At 37.1% G+C, this 20343-nt stretch overlaps 2 protein-coding genes across 8 annotated transcripts in view; one reads left to right on the top strand and one right to left on the bottom strand.

Moving 5' to 3' along the window:
- Positions 1-3614, top strand: part of LOC127452042 (4-aminobutyrate aminotransferase, mitochondrial-like) — a 63645-nt gene extending 60031 nt beyond the window's left edge. For all 4 annotated transcript variants that reach the window (XM_051717176.1, XM_051717179.1, XM_051717177.1 and 1 more), the window contains exon 16: positions 79-3614. In XM_051717176.1, the coding sequence (XP_051573136.1) occupies positions 79-200 (122 nt within the window). In that variant the 3' untranslated portion in view covers positions 201-3614. The remainder of the gene's footprint in view (positions 1-78) is intronic.
- The window catches only part of LOC127452052 (calcium-regulated heat stable protein 1-like), a 34389-nt gene continuing 16543 nt past the window's right edge, over positions 2498-20343 (bottom strand). For 3 of the 4 annotated variants that reach the window (XM_051717208.1, XM_051717207.1, XM_051717210.1), the window contains 3 exons: positions 6948-7187; positions 6365-6487; positions 2498-4882 (listed from right to left, as the gene is read on the bottom strand). In XM_051717208.1, the coding sequence (XP_051573168.1) occupies positions 4720-4882; positions 6365-6487; positions 6948-7141 (480 nt within the window). In that variant the 5' untranslated portion in view covers positions 7142-7187 and the 3' untranslated portion in view covers positions 2498-4719. Of the gene's footprint in view, positions 4883-6364; positions 6488-6947; positions 7188-9715; positions 12125-20343 lie in introns of those variants that run through there. The other variant, XM_051717209.1, reaches the window with a different exon arrangement.

The raw sequence follows: 20343 nt of genomic DNA, 5'->3' as shown, positions 1-20343 counted from the left end.
CCAAAAGGATGTCATACGGGTTTGGAACAACATGAGGATTAGCTTTTAAATATCATAGCCATGTATCTTCTTCATCAGGTGTTCTTCTGGGTTCTTGTGGAGAAAAGTCCATCCGTTTCCGTCCTGCACTAGTCTTCAAGGAGTATCATGTCCATCAGCTCTTGAACATCCTAAATGACGTCCTGGCTGAGCAGAAATAGAGCCCTGGTTGACAGGTCGGCCACAGTTAAAAAGCATAGATGTCCAAACCCATAAAGGGGTTTCTGCAAGCCTGTCACAATTTATCGGTCTCTCTCAACCCACTCTCCTCTTGCCATTTCTTATTAAAAAAAGATATATTTATTAATTAGTCAGACACAGATGTCACCTCGGCTCCACATTCTCTTCTTTTACCAAAAATGGCCAGATTTAAGATTGAGTATATGGTTAGGAAATATCCTGGTTATAACACCCCCAAAAAGAATGGTCACTCACTCCGATTGTATATTTATGAACAAAAACTAAATAGTCTTTTGCACATCTCTCATGGTGATGTTGCAACTTTGTTTGTGAACTATATAAAGAAGTGACTCAGGACCAGAGAAACATACATAAAGTTCCACAGCTGTATGAGCTCACCGAGGCAGGACAGCATTTCTAATTGCAATATTTCTGATTACCTCCCTTTATATTCTAGAATTAGAAGCTGTCCTGGTCTTAGTTTGGAAGTTAACATGAAAGAAGTGGTCTTACGGTATTGAAAAACACTCAAAATATTTGCCTAGTTTTTTGCCAGCAAGGAAAGTTCTTGCCTGCTGTCTTACTAAACATGCCATTTGAAAAGATAAAAACGTAAAATACATAGATACTAGTTTAGTATCTATAGTGAAATGGCTGCACTGGAAATGTAATTTATAGTTTGATTTTTGCATGATGACAGAATAGAATTTACAGAGTACCTGAATATTACGGTCCTCTTTGAATTAAAGCATTTGTGAGTCTTAAAATCATTGTGGAAAAGAAGGTTGACTGATTGCATCCTGAGAGCCAATGGAAAGCTGGAAGTGATAAAGGAGGTGCAGAGATACCTGTTTAAGTCTGAAAACCTCAATCAGCAAGCCCTTTTCTTAAAGGAGACTGCTTAACCGTATTACTCCTTTAAGGAAAAGTTGACCCAAAAATGAAAATTCTGTAATTTATTCACCCATATGTTGTTTCAAACCCATAATACTTTTCTTCTATGTTAGTCTAGTTATCATTAACTTTCATTGCATCTTTTTTCTATGCAATAAAAGTGAATGGTAACGTAAGGCCTTTGCACACCATTGGCGATACTTGCGAAACGGATCACAGACGAATGGCTCTTTCACATTAAAAGGGAGGCGAATATCGCCGTAAACACATTCACGCCTTTACAGTAGGTGGCGCCAAGGGCGTAGATTTGGCTTAAACATCAGGGGGGGTTGCAGCGTGAAGGATTTACATCACACGAGAAGAATTACTTGACAAGTTTGCAGAATACGCAATGCAAAATCGCAATACGAAAGAATTCAAGCTATTTCTGTAACGAGCAGATTACATTTGTACATTTGTTAAAAATAACTGTGTAATGCAAACTCACATAATGACTGTTAAAATAAATGTCAATTAGAACAATACTGGTTGTAGCTTATTGCCATGTATATCTACTTGTACATTTCACATAAGATTAAATGCAAAGGCATAAAAATGTAGCAATATGGAAAACATTATGAAGACTATCCACATAAGATTAGAAAGTTTGTTTTTAAAGGTGATGCAAAGAAGTAATGCAGCAATATATCATTTACATGTCAATAGAACCCATTTGAGGGAGAAAAAAAAATTCCGATTTTAAAGCATTTGATGTGAATGAAACACACATCCTCATTGCTGTTTCAGATTTCTTCCTCGAGTTACTTCAGCGTTTAACGTCGTTGGTCAATACAGCTTTCTGTGCTTTAGCGCCACCCGTTGCGCTGGTTTTGGTAACTGCAGGGGCTCTTGACACATGATCCTAAGCTCATATTTTATTGGTCAGGGCATTTCATCACCGGACAAGGAAAAAAAAAAATTCGACACACCGTAAAAAATGTAAAAAAAACCCCCAAAAAACTAAACTTTTGTTGCCGCGTGAATGTTCGCTCCAGATGTGAATCCATTGTTTCTATTTAATATGTTAATTGTGGCAAAAATTCGTCTGTCTTTCTGCCTAACATTTCCTTTTCTGTGGAATAAAGTCAAATGGGTTTGGAACGACATGATTGTAAGAAAATGACAGAACTTTCCTTTTCGGTTGAACTATTCATTTAGTGCCAAGATTACCAACACTCAATCATAAAGAGCAATAGTCTTAACTGTGAAGAGAGGCCAAAACATTTAAAGCACAAGCTTGTGGTTTATGGCTGAAATGGTCTAAAGGTATGCCAAAATCTTATAGCATTAACAGGGTTTCACAGTTGACCATAGACGGCCATAAATCTGGATCCAACAGTATCAATCATTCTTTTCTTTTTTAAAAGCACACATAACTATCAGACAAGCTTGGGGCGGCTTGGTTTAGTGTCCATCCACTGCTCAGGTGAACATGATCCCCTCAGAATCCATCATGTTTATTGTAATTTTTCTCATTACGGACCACATGTACGAAGCAGAATGATATAGTTCCGCTGGAACCATCACGCACAAGATATTGTTCATTGCCGCCTAATGATTATCACATGAACAGTTCGATGCAGTAAACCTGTAAATGTTTTATTATCTTTGGGGTGATTCTCCTCTTTTTGTTTCTTCAAGTTGAAAGGGCAAATAAATAGATATTCCTTCAGCTTGTTTGTGGTATCCTGAGTTTAAACTGTCCTTTTGTTTCAAAATAAACCCCAGTGCGTGCTTACTGTTGTTAGATTATGCAAGGCTTTGTATAGATAATATAGCTTTGTTTATGGCACCATCTTTTGGGGCCTCAGTTTAAAGTTCGTTATTGAAACTGATATTAAAGGGATAGTTCACCCAAAAATGAAAATCCCCAATTCATTTACTCACTCATGTTGTTCTGAACCAGTATGACCCTTTTTTTTTTTTGGAACACAAAAGTATAATCTGGGCAGTACGACAGCCTCAGTCACCATTTACTTTACTTTCAATGACAATGAATGGTGACTGAGACCGACCATTCTGTCTAACATTGAGTAAATTATGATTGAATTTTCATTTTTGGGTGCACTTTCCCTTTAATGTCAGTTTAAATAAGGAACTTTATTTCATTTTCTCAACAGTTATAAATGTGTGTGAAATCCCACCTTCTCATATACTGAGCATTATTCTTTTGTGATATTGCGTTCCATGTCGGTGTAGTGTAGAAATGTGGTAAATGTTTTGGATGCATTTTAAATGCACAGGCTCCTTAGAGACCCGATATATGAAAGCTGTCAGTATTTAATAGAGATATGTGTATTATTGATAACTAACAATAATAAAAATGGCTAATGTTTGTTTACACTGTTTATGTGTAGTAAAATTAGAACAATTATTGATGTAATTAGTTCTACATAAACCTTAATATTATTGTTGAAAGTTATAAAATAAATATCTTCAAATAAATGAATCTTACATTTTGATTAATCTTTTTCTTGCCTGTTTTTGAAGGAATGAAAAATGAAATCAAGTCATGCATAATGATCAAAATGATATATTTTCACAATATGCTGACAATACACCGATAACTTTTTTTCAGCGAATAAAAAATATGGGTAACACTTTACAATAAGGTTCCATTTGTTAACATTAGTTAATGCATTGGGTATCATGAACAAACAATTAACTATATATTTTTACAACATTTATTAAGCTTAGTTAATGTTAGTTAATACAAATACAATTCAGTGTTAGTTCATAGTGCATTAACTACTGTTAACTAATACAACTTTTGAATTTAAAACTGTATTAGTATATGTTTTAATTAACATTAAGATTAATAAATGCTGTAAAAGTATTGTTCATTGTTAGTTCATGTTAACTAATGTTAACAAATGGAACCTTATTGTAAAGTATAAGGAAAAGTAAAATATGGAAAAGTATGTATTCCAGCTATTTAGATTATTGGTTAAGGATTTCTTTTAAGAGTGTGCGGTCAGTTTTCTGAAAGGGATAGTTCACCCAAAAATGAATGTTCTGTCATTTACTCACCCTCATGTTGTTTCAAACTCATATGACTTCATTTTTTAAAACAAAAAAGATTTTAGACAATGTTAGGGAAGGTAACATCCCTAACATCTTTTGTGTTCCACAGAAGACAGAAAGTCATGAAGGTTGGAAACAACAGGGTGAGTAAATGGTGCCTGAATTTGTATTTCTGGATAAACTAACCCTTTAAGCGTATCCCATATTCACAAGACAACTATCATTCAAAGATACTGAATTCACAGATGGTTAGTGTGAGCATGCTGTTCATGCCACATAATTACACAAAGACAATAAGAGAATATTTCAAAACAAAACTCCTCCCCCAGGCCCCCCAAAACGGAAGAAAAATAACAGAAGCAAGACTTTGATATTTTTCTTCTTAGGACTTGTGCTCCCACCTCAAACACTGCCCTTAAATGCATTCATTCAGCCCTGTTCTCTTCCCCAAATCTCCAGAAAAGAAACAGAAACCCATTTCAAAATCACCATCACACACAGCCAGACAGTTCAGAGTGAGAAAGCTATTGTTATCACGGGTCCTCAGGATTCAACCACTGCTCCTGACCAGGTCTCATGCTTTGTGCCTGGTGCTAAATGAGTGATGGTCACTTCCACAGCCTGAATCTTTTCATGTTTGGGTGGAATAGAGCAGATTTTATAGCTGACTTCATCTCCTTCCATAGGCACATATTCACCTTCAATGCTGTAAAAAGAGAGATCACTATCATCAGTAAGCCATTAAATGTTCTCACCCCAGTTTCTTTCTTCTACTCAGCCTTCTGCACTACTCTAGCTATTGGAACTTAGTGTGATGGCTATTTTAGTGGCGAAATCAGGTTAAAATATACTATGGTAAAATAGGTCAAAACAACTAGAAACCTATAGAAGATGTTTATGATTCATGTTTAATAAAAACTGAATCTGGACTGACTTTGTTAAAAAAAACCTTTTAAAGTTGTCAGCAGAATAAAACTTTTTGCTCAGAGGACTAGAAGTACCACAGTAAAATAAAATGTTTCATAGACAGTGAGAGCACAGCTATATAGGAAATGGGTTGCCTGGGAAAATGGGAATTATACATAATTATTATACAAAGTTTTATACAGCTAAGGAGACATTATACAAACATATTTGTCCATAGAATACCGTGACTGAACAATCAGAATCAAATCTTCCAGACAGCCACATAAGTTAAACTAACAATTTAACCAATCTAGAATTGCAAATATGCAAAAGGATGACGTTTCAATAACTTTTGCCCATCTGCCCATAAAATAATATAATGGGGTGGGTGTTTGAACAGCTAGCAGCTGCTTCACAGCCACCTGGCCAGCCTATAAATTTTCCACTGCTCAAACACTGGTGCTGTGCTCTAAGGAAACCAGTCTAACACTCTTATCTCTGATACACTTAAGTGCTGCCCTGAACCCAAAACTTTCACACTCCACAAGTTTCTATTCCCAGAACACACCTTTCATGGTCAGTTCAAATATATCTACAAATAGACTAGGAACATACAGCTCTCTGGAAGAGGTGTTAATGAGGCCAGCAGGGGTTGATCACCCTGTGGTTCTGTGTGGGTCCTAATGCCCCAGTATAGCGACGGGGACACTATACTGTAAAAAAGGCACCATCCTTCATATGAGACGTTAAACTGAGGTCCTGACTCTCTATGGTCATCAAAAATCCCAGGACACTTCTTGAAATGAGTAGGGGTGTAACCCCAGTGTCCTGGCCAAATTCCCCCCAATGGTCCTTATCAATCATGGCCTCCTAATAATCCCATACCTGAATTGGCTCTATAACTCCACTTTCTCTCCACCAATAGCTGGTGTGTGGTGTGTGTACTGGCGCACTATGGCTGCTGTCGCATCATCCAGGTGGATGTTGCACACTGGTGGTGGTTGAGGAGAGTCCCCTGTTCACTGTGTAAAGCGCTTTGAGTGTAGTGTCAGAAAAGCACTATATAAATGTAACATTCATTCATTCATTCACTCTCTTATTAAGGGGCCATAGTAGTAATGTTAACATATGCTTCAAAAGCATCCATAGTCAGGGTGCTGTTGTTGATGTTTTGATCATATATAGGGCACTGGGTTATTTTGAATTGTTGTGGAATGGGTGTTGGCTTTTATGTAAAAGGCGTAAAATCTTTAAGGTTTAAGATGCCTTCTAGTTAACTCACTCAGATATGTGCACAAAGATGTCATTGCCTCCATCCGATGGTGTAATAAAGCCATGGCCTTTGGACCGTGAAAAGCACTTGCAGACCCCAGTGAAAACCGGCCCTTCTGCTGCACGTGCTGCACTGAAGTGGTAGAACGAAAAGAATTATATATTAAATATTCTATAATCGATACATGGGTATATCTATTCTATAATGTTATGAAAACATGTCTAGGTCACCTTTTACCACAAAATCAAAAGAAAAAAAAATATGAAAAAGAAATTATATTTTGCAATGAAGCCTGAAAGGTTTTAGCTTTGCATTGTGACATTTTTATGACAATTATTATTTTGCATTATAGTAAATAAAATGTGCTTAATTGTCAAGCATTGTTTGGCAAAATTTCTTTTGATATTACTATGAAAAGTGACATATTTTATTCTTGACATATTTTGTGAGATTCACCCATATGTGTGAAATTGGTGGAAAGATATTTAAATGAACATACTGTAATTTTGCAGGAAAGCAACTAAATGAAGCAATGTAAATGAATAAGTGAGGACAGTGGACGGTTCTCTAGATGTTGTGCTACTGTACTCACGCGGAGCAGGTACGGTTGCGGCGGGTGGGCAGGGGGCTGGGAATCAGGTAGCTCCCTATCATTGGGGAGGGTGATCGGTCTCTGTGGCGACAGGTAGGCAGGCGCAGAGAGCTGGGTGACACCGGAGAGACAGGAGACAGTGGGGACAGAGGAGGGGTAGGGGACTTCACAGGAGAGGATGCCTCTGAGGACATGTTGACGGTTATACTGCTTCTGTTATATCAGGAAACTCAAAGGACCCTTGGAAAAGAGAGATGGGCAGGACCTTTACTTTAGCACACTGAAACCTTCTCTTGCAGCTTGTACCTTTATTTTGCAATACATAACTGTTTGTTTATTTAATCAATATTGACCTCTTCAACTCTAATTTTCCACACTCAATATTAACCAATTATTCATAAATAACACTGTATTGTACTGTGTTTACAATCTTATGATGAGATTAATTTTTTTTTTTTTTTTTTTTGTCCTAACTTTGTAATTCTGGTTCTGTTCACTCCATCTCCCTCCAAAAAAGTCATAATTTTTTCCATTAAATGGCAGCAAGTACTAGAAAAAAATATTTTTCCTCTATCACCTTCCATCACAAAATGCCGATTTGAAATGTAGTTGTTACTCTAACAAATTTTAGCCCTCGCAGATGTGCTCGTCCATAGACACTCATTTCAGTTCATGCACCACCTCCCATACTTTAATCGAATATCTCGGACTCTGAGTGGATTAGAAACTAGATGTCATTAGAAAGCTGAGATCCTCTCCTTTGTGATGATGTATAACATTTAATCATCAATAGTCGATAACATACAGTGCTGTGGAAAAGTACTTGCCCCCACCTGATTTCTTCTGTTTTTGTGTATTTTTCATATTAAATTGTTTTAGATCTTCAAACGAGATATAACATAAAACAAAGGCAACCTGAGTAAACACAAAATACAGTTTTCAAATATATATACAGTTGAAGTCAGAAGTTTACATACACCTTAGCCAAATACATTTAAACTCAGTTTTTCACAATTCCTGACTTGTGAAATCATAGAAAACATTTCCTGTCTTGGGTCAGTTAGGATCACTACTTCGAGAATGTGAAATGTCAGAATAATAGTAGAGAAAATTATTTATTTCAACTTTTATTTCTTTCATCACATTCCCAGTGGGTCAGAAGTTTACATACACTTTGTTAGTATTTGGTAGCATTGCCTTTAAATTGTTTAACTTGTGTCAAACGTTTTGGGCAGCCTTCCACAAGCTTCTCATAATAAGCTGCTGGAATTTTGGTCCATTCCTCCAGACAGAATTGGTGTAACTGAGTCATGTTTGTAGGCCTCCTTACTCGCACATGCTTTTTCAGTTCTACCCACAAATTTTCTATCAGATTGAGGTCAGGGCTTTGTGATGGCCAATCCAATACCTTGACTTTGTTTTCCTTAAGCCATTTTGCCAAAACTTTGGAGGTATGCTTGGGGTCATTGTCCATTTGGAAGACCCATTTGCAACCAAGCTTTAACTTCCTGGCTGATGTCTTGAAATGTTGCTTCAATATATCCTCATAATTTTCCTTCCTCATGATGCCATCTATTTTGTGAAGTGCACCAGTCCCTCCTGCAGCAAAGCACCCCCACAACATGATGCTGCCACCCCATGCTTCACGAGTGGGATGGTGTTATTCAGCTTGCAAGCCTCACCCTTTTTCCTCCAAACATAACAATGTTCATTATGGCCAAAAAGTTCAATTTTTGATTCATCAGACCAGAGGAAATTTCTCCAAAAAGTAAGGTCTTTGTCCCCATGTGCACTTGCTAACTGTAGTCTGGCTTTTTATAGCAGTTTTGGAGCATTGGCTTCTTCCTTGCTGAGCAGCCTTTCAGGCTTCCTGAGCGGTATGATGGCTGATGGTCCCATGGTGTATATACTTGTGTACTATTGTTTGCACAGATGAATGTGGTAACTTCAGGCATTTAGAAATTGCTCCCAAGGATGAACCAGACTAGTGGAGGCCCACTATTTTTTTTCTGAGGACTTGGCTGATTTCTTTTGATTTTCCCATGATGTCAAGCAAAGAGGCACTGAGTTTGAAGGTAGGCCCTAAAATACATCCACAGGTACACCTCCAATTCAGTACACCTCCTATCAGAAGCTAATTGGATAATTGTCTAAAGGCTTGACATCATTTTCTGGAATTTTCCAAGCTTCTTAAAGGCACAGTTAACTTGGTGTATAGTAAAATAGTCTTTTAAATAGTCAATTAAAAGTGAAACAATCTGTCTGTAAACAATTGTTGGAATCACTCTTGTCATGCGCAAAGTAGATGTACTAAACAACTTGCCAAAAATATAGTTTGATAATATGAAATCTGTGGAGTGGTTAAAAAATTAGTTTTAATGACTTCATCCTAAGTGGATGCAAACTTCTGACTTCAACTGTATTTTTATTGAAGGAAAAAAGTTATCCAACACCTATATCACCCATGTGAAAAACTAACTGCCCCCTTAAAGTTAATAGCTGGTTGTGCCACCTTTAGCAGCAACAACTGCAACCAAATTCTTCTGATAACTGGAGATCAGTCTTTCACAATGCTGTGGTGGAATTTTGGCCCACTCTGCTTAGTTTGCAGAACTGCTTTAGTTCAGCCACATTGGAGGGTATTCAAGCATGAACTGCCCGTTTAAGGTCCTGCCACAGCATCTCAATCGGGTTCAAGTCAGGACTTTGACTAGGCCACTCCAAAACATTAGATTAGCTTCTTTTGTGGCATTTAGAAGTGGACTTACTCCTATACGTTGGATCATTGTCTTGCTGCATAATCCAGTTTCGCTTGAGCTTCAACTCACGGACTGATGACTGGACGTTCTCCTTTAGGATTTTCTGGTAAAGAGCAGAATTCATGTTTCCTTCAATTACTGCATGTCGCCCTGGCCCTGAAGCAGCAAAGCATGCCCACACCATCACACTTCTACCACCATGCTTGACCGTAGATATGATGTTCTTTTGTGGAATTCTGTATTTGATTTATGCCAGATGTAACGGGACCCCCGTCTTCCAAACAGATCCACTTTCAACTCATCAGTCCACAAAACATTCTCCCAAAAGGTTTGTGGATCATCAAGGTGTGTTTTGGCAAAATTCAGACGAGTCTTAATGTTCTTCTGGGTTAGCAGTAGGGATGTGCAAGACTATACGACTACATGGTACAGCTGCTACTAGTGGACACTGAAAACAATAGTCGATTACACGAAAAAAATACACAAGAATCGTTCAAATTACTGTCATTTTAATGTTACGTTTAAAATTTTTTTTTAAATAACACATTAAAATAAAACGTTTGAAAAAAATAATACATTATTTTTAAGTGTATCTGGAGCGGAAACTAAATCTTTTTGTTTTACCTCAGATCTCGAATGCGTTTTCTTCGTGTCAGATCGCGGCGGGCTCAGAAATTACCACTTGAAAGACGAGCAAGATGTGGGAGTATTCTGACTTAGAAGAAAACTGAAACGTTTTATGTAAGCTATGTCATGTCAAACTGGCATATAATAATTCCAATGGAGCCATGCGTAACCATATTCAGCACAGACACGTAGGTGTTAGCATAGGAGAGACTAGCCGAAGCAAGCAAATGCCCATCACGTCATTCACTTCAACTCGCCACTGAGATCCTGTCCGCTCTGAAAAAATAACTGAGCTTATCTCAGAGATGACAGCCAGAGACATGCTACCACTCAGTTTTGTTGAGGGAAAAGGCTTCCGAAAATTGATGGACATCATCGAGCCTGAATACACAATACCAGGGCGGAAAATGATCACGTCAAGGTTGGAGCTGGCGCATCAGAACATGCTCACGTATATGAAAGAGACCATGGAGTAGATAGAGTATGTAGCAATAACAACAGATTGTTGGACATCGTTAACAACAGAGTCTAGTTGAACATGTGTCTAGTTCATACAAATTTAATCTTTGAGTCCAATTTGGTTTCACACATTTTTGAAAAACATTTATTACATTTTCTACAAAATAATTAATTTAATGACTTTAAAAATCCCATGTGGAAATGAATATCAGTTCCACATGATTTTTTACAGTTAGTTCTTCACATAGTTTCAACGAAGTGCTAATATATTCACTATTAAATTGTTTAATATACAATGCATATACATTTTTATTCTGAGAATGGCTGTCTTATTTTGGACAATTTAGCCTATATGAATTACGTTTTTCAAAGGCCAATTTTATGCTATTCCCTGATTGTTAACTTTCTTAACAGAATAGCGGTCACCTGTTAATTGTTTTTTTTGTTTTTGTTTTTACATACGTTGACATAATATGTAGGCTAGTACGTTATTTGAAGAATTCTGTTAATAATAGGCTATTAAATATTTGTACTTATTGGTCCTGCACTGATCCAGTTGATTTTAATAAATATGCCTATATTGGCTAATGCTGAGTGTATTCTTGTTTTTTTTTTTTACGACAGCCTAAATGTTAAATGATCATAAATCAAGGCAAACACACTGCATATTTATGGCCTATTTTTAGCGGCATTAATTATGGGATTTGACTGTTTGATTCATATATACAGTATTTCAAGTGGATCATATATATACACACAAAGTTTTTTGACTGTCTTCTGGGGGTTTCTTACTTTTAGACTAGTCAACTTGTCCATTACAAAACTTCCATTTAAACGCACATCCCTAGTTAGCAGTGGTTTTTGCCTTGCCACTCTTCCATATTTTACAGACCATATTTTGTTCTAGACATCTAACATAACATTGAATTATTCACACAAGAAGCTAAAAAATGGCTCATTCTTTAGAAAACTGTCTAAGGTAAACATCGATATAAAGTTTTTAGCTATTTGGGTCTTACAGCAGCAGTCATTCGCACATTAAAGAGACGTTTGTATTTGATGTCTTACAGAAATCGTATTTGTAATTCTTTTGAAAAATTTTCAAACTTGAACAAAATAAACTAATAAAAATAAATAAAAATAAAAATATTAATATTTCTACCACATGACATCTAGGTGGCGCTGATTTGCGTTGCAAATGCATAAGTAATGGTTATCTATGAAAAATTCAGATTCTAAGCTTTCAAACGATAGTACATATGCCTGAGTTAAGTATTCTGAGACTTGAACATTTTAAGCTTAACTTTTTTCTCAACATGGCTCTCCCTTTTGGATCCGCTGTCGGGTCCGCAGAGTTTTTGTGCATGTAAGAAATATTTACAACCAGTGATTTCTCTCAATTCATTGGCAGGTGTAGCAAAAAATAAATAAATAAATAAAATTGGATCCTGTCTGTGACGTGTCACAGATTGAAAAAAAAGAAAAGAAAGAAAGACCAGGTAACTCAATATCACTAGTTTACACAGCTGTGGCTGTAACACGGCCTACACTTGATAACTCAGAACAGCAAACATTTGGTCTACTATTGAAACAGTATTTTGTTTTTAACCTAAAAATCGTTGCATAGAATTCTGCATCCAAGCTCCACTCCTAGTAAACAATTCAAATGCAGGGAATTGTGCATAATTCATAGATATGTTTTAAGCATAGCATATTATTATTCATCTACACAGTTTCAAACAGGTCCCACAGAACTGTAATGGCAACAGTGTTTTATGCCCTTTGACTTTGTCTTTCACGATCTCAGTGATAAGTACCAGAACCAAATCCCCACTGGTGGCCTCGGGCTGTAGCTCCCATTTCCAACAGTAATGTAATCTTTGCACTGTTGATCCTGCAGGCCACATTCAGCCATTGTTAGCTCTATCTGACAGATCCCCCATGTCCAGGAAGGTATTACAAACCTGTTCCTCTGGCAAAGTATTCGGCCACCAGAGGTTTTATCCTATTAGTTGTGCAGACTGAAACCCTGCTCAAACCTGACGACCTTTTCTGAACGGTACTCTCTCAGTTGTGGGATCCGTAACAGCGCTCTGACTAATACACCGGTCCCCCATCATGAGCACTGGAGCGCTGCGTGTTAACACGGATAGGCCACAATGGGTCAAGCATTCCTTGTAATAATCACAGCATGAAATGGCACTGAATACATAATCACACCCTTCCCCCACTCACATTTCTACTCATTTAGGCCATTACAACACACAAAAAAACAGCTAAGGATGTCAAACGTACCAGTACTTTTATAGTCTATATAAAAAAATAACAAATAAATATAAAACATTTTATGATACCAGTCTGTCACTTTCTTTAATCATTAATCAAACAACAATATTGACAGGAAAATTACTGCTCTTGACTGAATAAATTTAACAGCTTTGATGAACCTTTTACAATCAAGTATGAACACAAAGACAGGCCTAAAGAACAAAAATATACTGTACAGCTAATTTTATTAACAGGCCTGCTTCTCAGTTGAACAGCATCAAATCAGTAATAATTATAGAAAACAATTCTTGAAAAAAATACTACTACTACTGGTTTCTGTCTGTTAAAATGTCCACGCACTGAGCACTTTATTAGTAATACCTGTACACCTACTTATTCATGTAATTATCTAATCAGCAGCATTGCAATGCATAAAATCATGCAGATATGGGTCAGGAGCTTCAGTTAATGTTCATATCAACCATTAGAATGGGGAAAAAAATTTGATCTTAGTGAATTCGACCGTGACATGATTGTTGGTGCCAGACAGGCTGGTTTGTGTATTTCTGTAACTGCTGATCTCCTGGAATTTTCACACACAACAGTCTCTAGAATTTACTCAGAATGGGGCCAAAAACATCCAGTGAGTGGCAGTTCTGCGGACAGAAATGCCCTGTTGATGAGGGAGGTCAACAGAGAATGGCCAGACTGGTTCGAGCTGACAGAAAGGCTACGGTAACTCCGATAACCACTCTGTACATTTGTAGTGAGCAGAATAGCATCTCACAATGCACAACACGTCGAACCTTGAGGCAGATGGGCTGCAACAGCAGAAGACCATGTCGTGCACTTAATTAGGACCTTAGTGTTCCTAACAAAGTGCTTAGCGAGTGTATATAAATATTACAGGGATTGTTCACCCAAACATGACAATTTTGTCATCATTTACTCATCCTCATGTTGTTCCAAACCTGTATGACTTCCTTGTGTTGCACTCATGACACTCATAGTTCTTTCAGTACTATAACATTGACTGCAAACAATAACAAAATGACAGCAACTTGACTTAAGATTGATCCAATGGATTTCTAAAAATACAACTTTCTTAACTCAAACATATCTAACAATAATCTGTAGTATCTCCAGATGTGTATGTGTCCCCCATCTACAACCTTCTTTGCTGTGTGTTGCATGTATGTGTATGCTTGTTTACTCGTGTTTGTGTTCATGTGAAAGACAAAAAAGAACCCTTATAAACTGAAGACACATTTGCAAACAGATTTAAAAGTAAAACCACTGTGTATTTAAATGGGTATCCTCCTTAGCAATGAGTTTTGCCATAGAATGCTTTCTGTTAAGGTGCTTAACGATTAACTGTGCTTAAAGATTCACAAAACCTCTGAATCTTCTGGCAAAATCAAGCAATCGCCTCAAAACTAGAGCCCGACCGATACCGATACCAATTTTAGAGAGGGAAAATTCACAGATTACCAATATGGTGGCCAATATATTAAATTTTTGAGCTGGAATGAAAACAGACCTTTTCTTTATATATTTCACCGATTTTGCACTGATATGACTATGCAAAGGTACTCAGCAGGCTGCTTTCTTAAACAAATATTTTAATCAAAGAATATTTGACATTATTATTATACATTGTCAACAAATTCTGGAAATGAACATTGAGAAAATAAAGAATAAATAAAAATACAATAAACAGCTTAATAAACATAAGTACTGTATGTTTAGTATAAGTAAATTGCTGACCATTTAAATAAAGAATAAATAAAACTAAAACAAATAGCTAAATAAACATCAGTACTGTTTAGTATCAGTCAAATGCTGACCGTTTAAATAAAGAATAAATAAAAATTTTATAAATAGCTAAATAAACATCAGTACTGTTTAGTATCAGTCAAATGCTGACCATTTAAATAAAGAATAAATAAAAATACAATAAATAGCCAAATAAACATCAGTATTACTGTTTAGTATCAGTCAGTAACAACTTACGGTGAAAACACACAGCTTAACTCTGCCCTATCTGCAGAGCCACTGTCAGTTCAGCTCTGTTAACAAAGTCGGAGCGTGCTCTGCTGGACAAACTACGCTATGACACCAATTCTAAAGCATTGTTTTCTGCATTATATGTTCTGAAAAAGTTTTCATATCGATGAAAGGCTAATATTGGCCGACCGGGGGGCCTGGGTAGCTCAGTGGTAAAGACTCTAGCTACCACCCCTGGAGTTCGCTAGTTCGAATCCCAGGGCGTGCTGAGTGACTCCAGCCAGGTCTCCTAAGCAACTACATTGACCCATTTGCTAGGGAGGGTAGAGTCACATGGGGTAACCTCCTCGTGGTCGCTATAATGTGGTTCGTTTTCGGTGGGGCGCATGGTGAGTTGAGCGCGGATGCCGCAGTGAGTAGCTTGAAGGCTCCACATGCGCTATGTCTCCATGGCAACGCGCTCAACAAGCCACGTGATAAGATGTGCGGGTTGATGGTCTCAGACGCGGAGGCAACTAGGATTAGTCCTCCGCCACCTGGACTGAGGCGAATCACTATGCGACCACGAGGACTTAAAAAGCACATTGGGAATTGGGCATTCCAAATTGGGAGAAAAAAAATAAAATAAAAATATCGGCCGGCCTATATATCGGTCGGGCACTACTCAAAAGTATTTCATCTGTGCTCAAAATCAAACAATGATCATACACACTGCCAGACAATATATATATATATATATATATATATATATATATATATAAACACTACAGAGCATTCATTAGACACTACATAAAAAAATTGAGAACACAGTGTTCAGGGCATGTAGTTACAGACATTTATTTTTTATATTGTATATAGTAAACACATGTTTTTAATTAAGTAAAAAAAAAAATGTAATAATCACAACTTAGTACAGTGAATATATTGTATACTGTAAATACTGCAAGTAATACAGTATTGAATGTATGTATATTCAGCACTTTCATACTATAAAAATACAGTTGGCCAACTGCAAAAGCCCAAAGAATGAAGAAAACTCTAAATGAAAAGCACATTACAGTACACTCAAAAATGTTGTGCAACTGCAAAATCAGAGTCAATGAGAGATTCATTTTCATTTGCAGCATCACGCTTATAGTTTGTACAATTGGTTTGATCACATCATTAGAAACTAGTGTGAACAATTTTGAGTCGTTGTTTGTAAATGATGACAACTGTGTTGTAGTTGTGTTTAACTTTTGCCGCCCGTGTTTACCGTTTTGCAACACAAGTGCATCACAGTGCGAAATGTGTTTTAGAGAATGTGTTTAGAGTTTTGCAAAAAGAGTAGATGAGATTTGCAAATGGTGTCTAACTACCTGAACTTGTTTAAGGTTTTGCCAAAAGGGTGATTGATTCGACAAATGGGTTTAGGTCACTGAGCATTTGGTTCAGAGAATGGGGTTTAGTGTTTAATAATTCAGAAAAACTGTAACAAAATGATTTTTATTTTTACATTTAATGTAATTTAAAATAATGTCTGTATTTCTATTTGACGAAACAACCACACTCCTCTGTGCCCATTGTGACACGCCATTCACTCATCTGCCATCGCCTCAATGCGTGTCCTACGTTCTACGGTGGTTCATTAGAAAGCATGCTCATTCTCGTGTGAAAAGGGTCCATTAGAACACAGTAACATCTTATACGGTATAATACAGTAACTAACAGTAACTGTTAGGCAGAATGTTAGGGACTTACAGCCATTCAGTCACCATTCACTTACATATAAAAAAAAGGGCAACGTCAACTTTCTTCAAAATTTCTCGTATCCCACAGAAAAAAAGAAAGTCATACAAGTTTGGAGCACATGAGGGTGAGTAAATGACAACAGGATTTTAATTTTGGGGTGAACTATCCCTTAACTTTAGTTTAGTTAACCAAGTAGTTTTTCTATGGTATCAATAATTGGTATAAAGAAGTGAAATTTCACTGATGTTGGTCTTGATTACTGAAATTGTGGTATCGTGACAACAACAGTCCACAGGAGAACAGGGTGTCCTTGAAAGAGGTTTCTTTGGAGGAATAAACCATGACATATTAAATAATAATCTGATTATTCAACGGCACCCAAGAAGTGTCAAAATGGCTTTCTGGACACACCTGGGTGGCTCTGCCATGGCAACTGTGCAAACGAGAGATGCAAGATGAGAATTAGGGGTGTCAAAAAAATATTGTATCGTACGATACGATGCTCACTATACAATACCATATGTATTGTGCGATACATAAACACATTAGTGACATTAAAACCAAGCAGCGCAACAATCTCCTCCATGGTGAGGGGGCGCTGAGCACTCACAGGAAAAACAGAGCAACATATCTACAGTACATAGGTTAGAAGATTGAAGGCAAATGGCAAGGAGATTGTAGTGTTACAGCTTGTTGAATTTGCCAAACAACGATGTCATGTCCCGGAGCTGCAGTACATCAAACATATCATTTTATTTACGCCCACATCACCGCACAAATCAGTGGATTTGCGATGCAGAAACACAGCAGCAAAGTTGCATTTAACAGCCAGCCTCTCCCAGACGACACAGAGCAATATGGGGTGGGGTGGAATAATAGGGTTCAAAAGAGTGTTACTATGAATGCAAACTTTAATACAGTGAAAAAGACACTCTATTAGCATAACAAATATATATAAATAAATAAACATTTCCAACATTCTTTTGAATGTCCATGTATTAAAATAAAATATTTGATGCCATGAGTGTACCTTCATTTACTATTACTATTATTTTGAATGGCCTTGGAAAATGAAGCAATGTGATAACAATTTTACCTGGTCGCAAAAAGTAGTCCGTTAATTTACCTGATGAACTTTCACCTTTTGCTGACCCTGTATGCTTCACAGCGCTAATGTGTGCTTCTAAATCACTTGCTCCTTTATTAGCAACTGACACATATGTGCCAGCTTTACATGTCATACATTCTGCTTCCCACGGGTCTCGACCTGGACGAAAGCATGGGAATTTTTTGTGCAAATCTTCTGTAAATTTGCACTTTCTTTTGGGAATTGTTTCCACTCAGCTGTCATTTGCTGCTACTGTCAAGCAACTGTTTGATGCCGGACACAACAGCGCTTCACGCGTTCGCGGAGAGATTGACAGGCAGGAATTTGGCCAATAGTTGCTGCAAGCCTCTTATAATCGACCAATTGGTGTGCGAGAAGGCGGGACTTACAAAGAGGGGTTAAAGCAATGCAAATATGCACGCACACAATTAAGTATTAGACCAGATGCACATCATAATGCAACTAAAGCCGAATCCCGGATATTTTCGTAAATTTAGAGATCCCGGCCGGACGCTTTTTTAAGGTCCGAAATAGAGGACATGTCCGGGAAAAAGAGGACGTATGGTCACCCTAATTTAAAAGACATTTATGTTGAATCCTTGAATAAGTTTGAGTGAAACATTTGTGGGCGCTGTTTGTTTTATTATTATTATGTTTTAATCGTATTGTATTGTATCGTATCGTGAGGCTTTATATCGTATCATTTCGTGAAATTTGTGTATCGTTACATATCTAATGAGAATGGGCCCTTTTATATCCGCAGATGGATTACATCAGTGCAGTTATAGCTTTCTGCTGTCAGGCTCAGCATGCCTCAAACAGAAATGAGGCCAGTGAGTCTTTGAAAGCCAGGGCCAATTATACAGCAGTGACTGTGTGCTGAGGTACTGATGCATGGGGAAAAATGGTCTTTGCTTGTTCTCATTCATTCCACATACACATCATTGGAACTGGCACAGTCTGGCACAGAGAGATACTTCTGTTACAGAGCTTCAAGCAATATAAGCCAGACTATAGATCTAAAACATGCACTATTGCAACCTAGTCCGATATAATGAACATTACTATAACAACATTTTTGCAAACTGACTTTTATGGTCCAAATTCTACGTTTTGCTGCAGATTCTTGGTGAAATTAAACCTAGAGCACTACAACAAATGTGCGTTTTATTTACTTTCCCACAAATCATGACTACAACAGCTGATTATGACTTTATAAACAAATATTTTGCTGTAATACTCACACACTGCTATGTTATCATATCGAAACACCATTACTATAATGAATCATTTGAAAATCGATACATTTTAATTCTTGTATTACAGACCCACCTTCAATTACACACGTATTCCAATGTGATTAGCTTGTGTGGTAGATCATCTGACAGAGTGTTAGATTTTGGACTGCAGCTCAAGACCAATCAAGCACGCAAGCTGAAACGTGAGACGAAAGTATCATAGAAGGAACATGACATGACATGGTTGCTTTAAAAAATTTGCTTTTCATGTCGTATTTCATTTTACAAGACTATCGGTTAGGTTTAGGTGTTGGTTTAGGGTAAGGATGTCGGTTTTGTTCAACTCTCCTTTGCTTTTTTTAAAACACTATTGGTTAGGTTTAGGTTAAAGTTTTAGGTTAGGGAGGTACAGAGTACACATTAAAAATACCCAACTAATTTTCACCTGAAAAACTTTGTCTGATTATGACACCATTTCACTCACTTTTGGCACCCCCTGCTGGATATTTAATAATGAAACAGCAGCTAAACATGTAATGAAGCACATAATTTTATTTAGCAAAAATGTTGCCATAGTCGCATAATGTTCATGAGACCAGGCTGCACTATTCTATGCCAACCTGGCACTTTGGCATATCTGTTAGCAACAACATATAGGAGCTACCGTATCTACTAGCAAATAGAGTGCAATAGAAAATTCAATTAATAAAATTCAATTAATTTTCTACATAGAGAAATAGGTATTTAACGATAACATATAAACCTTTCAAGACAGACCTACAAAGAACTCTGAGGTTGTTTAGCAATGTTGAATTAACCCTCTGGGGTCGACGGACGCGCTGGCGCATCCTGCTGGATTTTTTTCTTCATAACAGCGGAAAAAACTTAAAATACTCCGTCATTTTTGGGCATACAGAAAAGTGTAAGACATCATTAGAGACTATAAAGGGTCTACTTTTATTTGTGTACACTCACAATAACAACAAAACCTTGTGTTTTTGTAAAATAAAGAACATAAACAGGGTGCGCTTTCAGCCGTCTCTGTCTCCGCGAGCATCTTTCTGAAACACATCACAAAAATGAACGGAAACTCCGCGAATACTTTTCACACAAACATGAAACATATGTCTAAAGAAAGCTTAAAAAGTCTACTTTTAAATAAAACAATTCAAATTTAAAACAAATTTGGTAATTGATAT

Source organism: Myxocyprinus asiaticus, chromosome 14 (genome assembly GCF_019703515.2).
Source record: "Myxocyprinus asiaticus isolate MX2 ecotype Aquarium Trade chromosome 14, UBuf_Myxa_2, whole genome shotgun sequence".
NCBI lineage: Eukaryota > Metazoa > Chordata > Actinopteri > Cypriniformes > Catostomidae > Myxocyprinus > Myxocyprinus asiaticus.
Note: the sequence above shows the minus strand (reverse complement) of the source record. Positions and strands in the feature narration are given on the sequence as shown.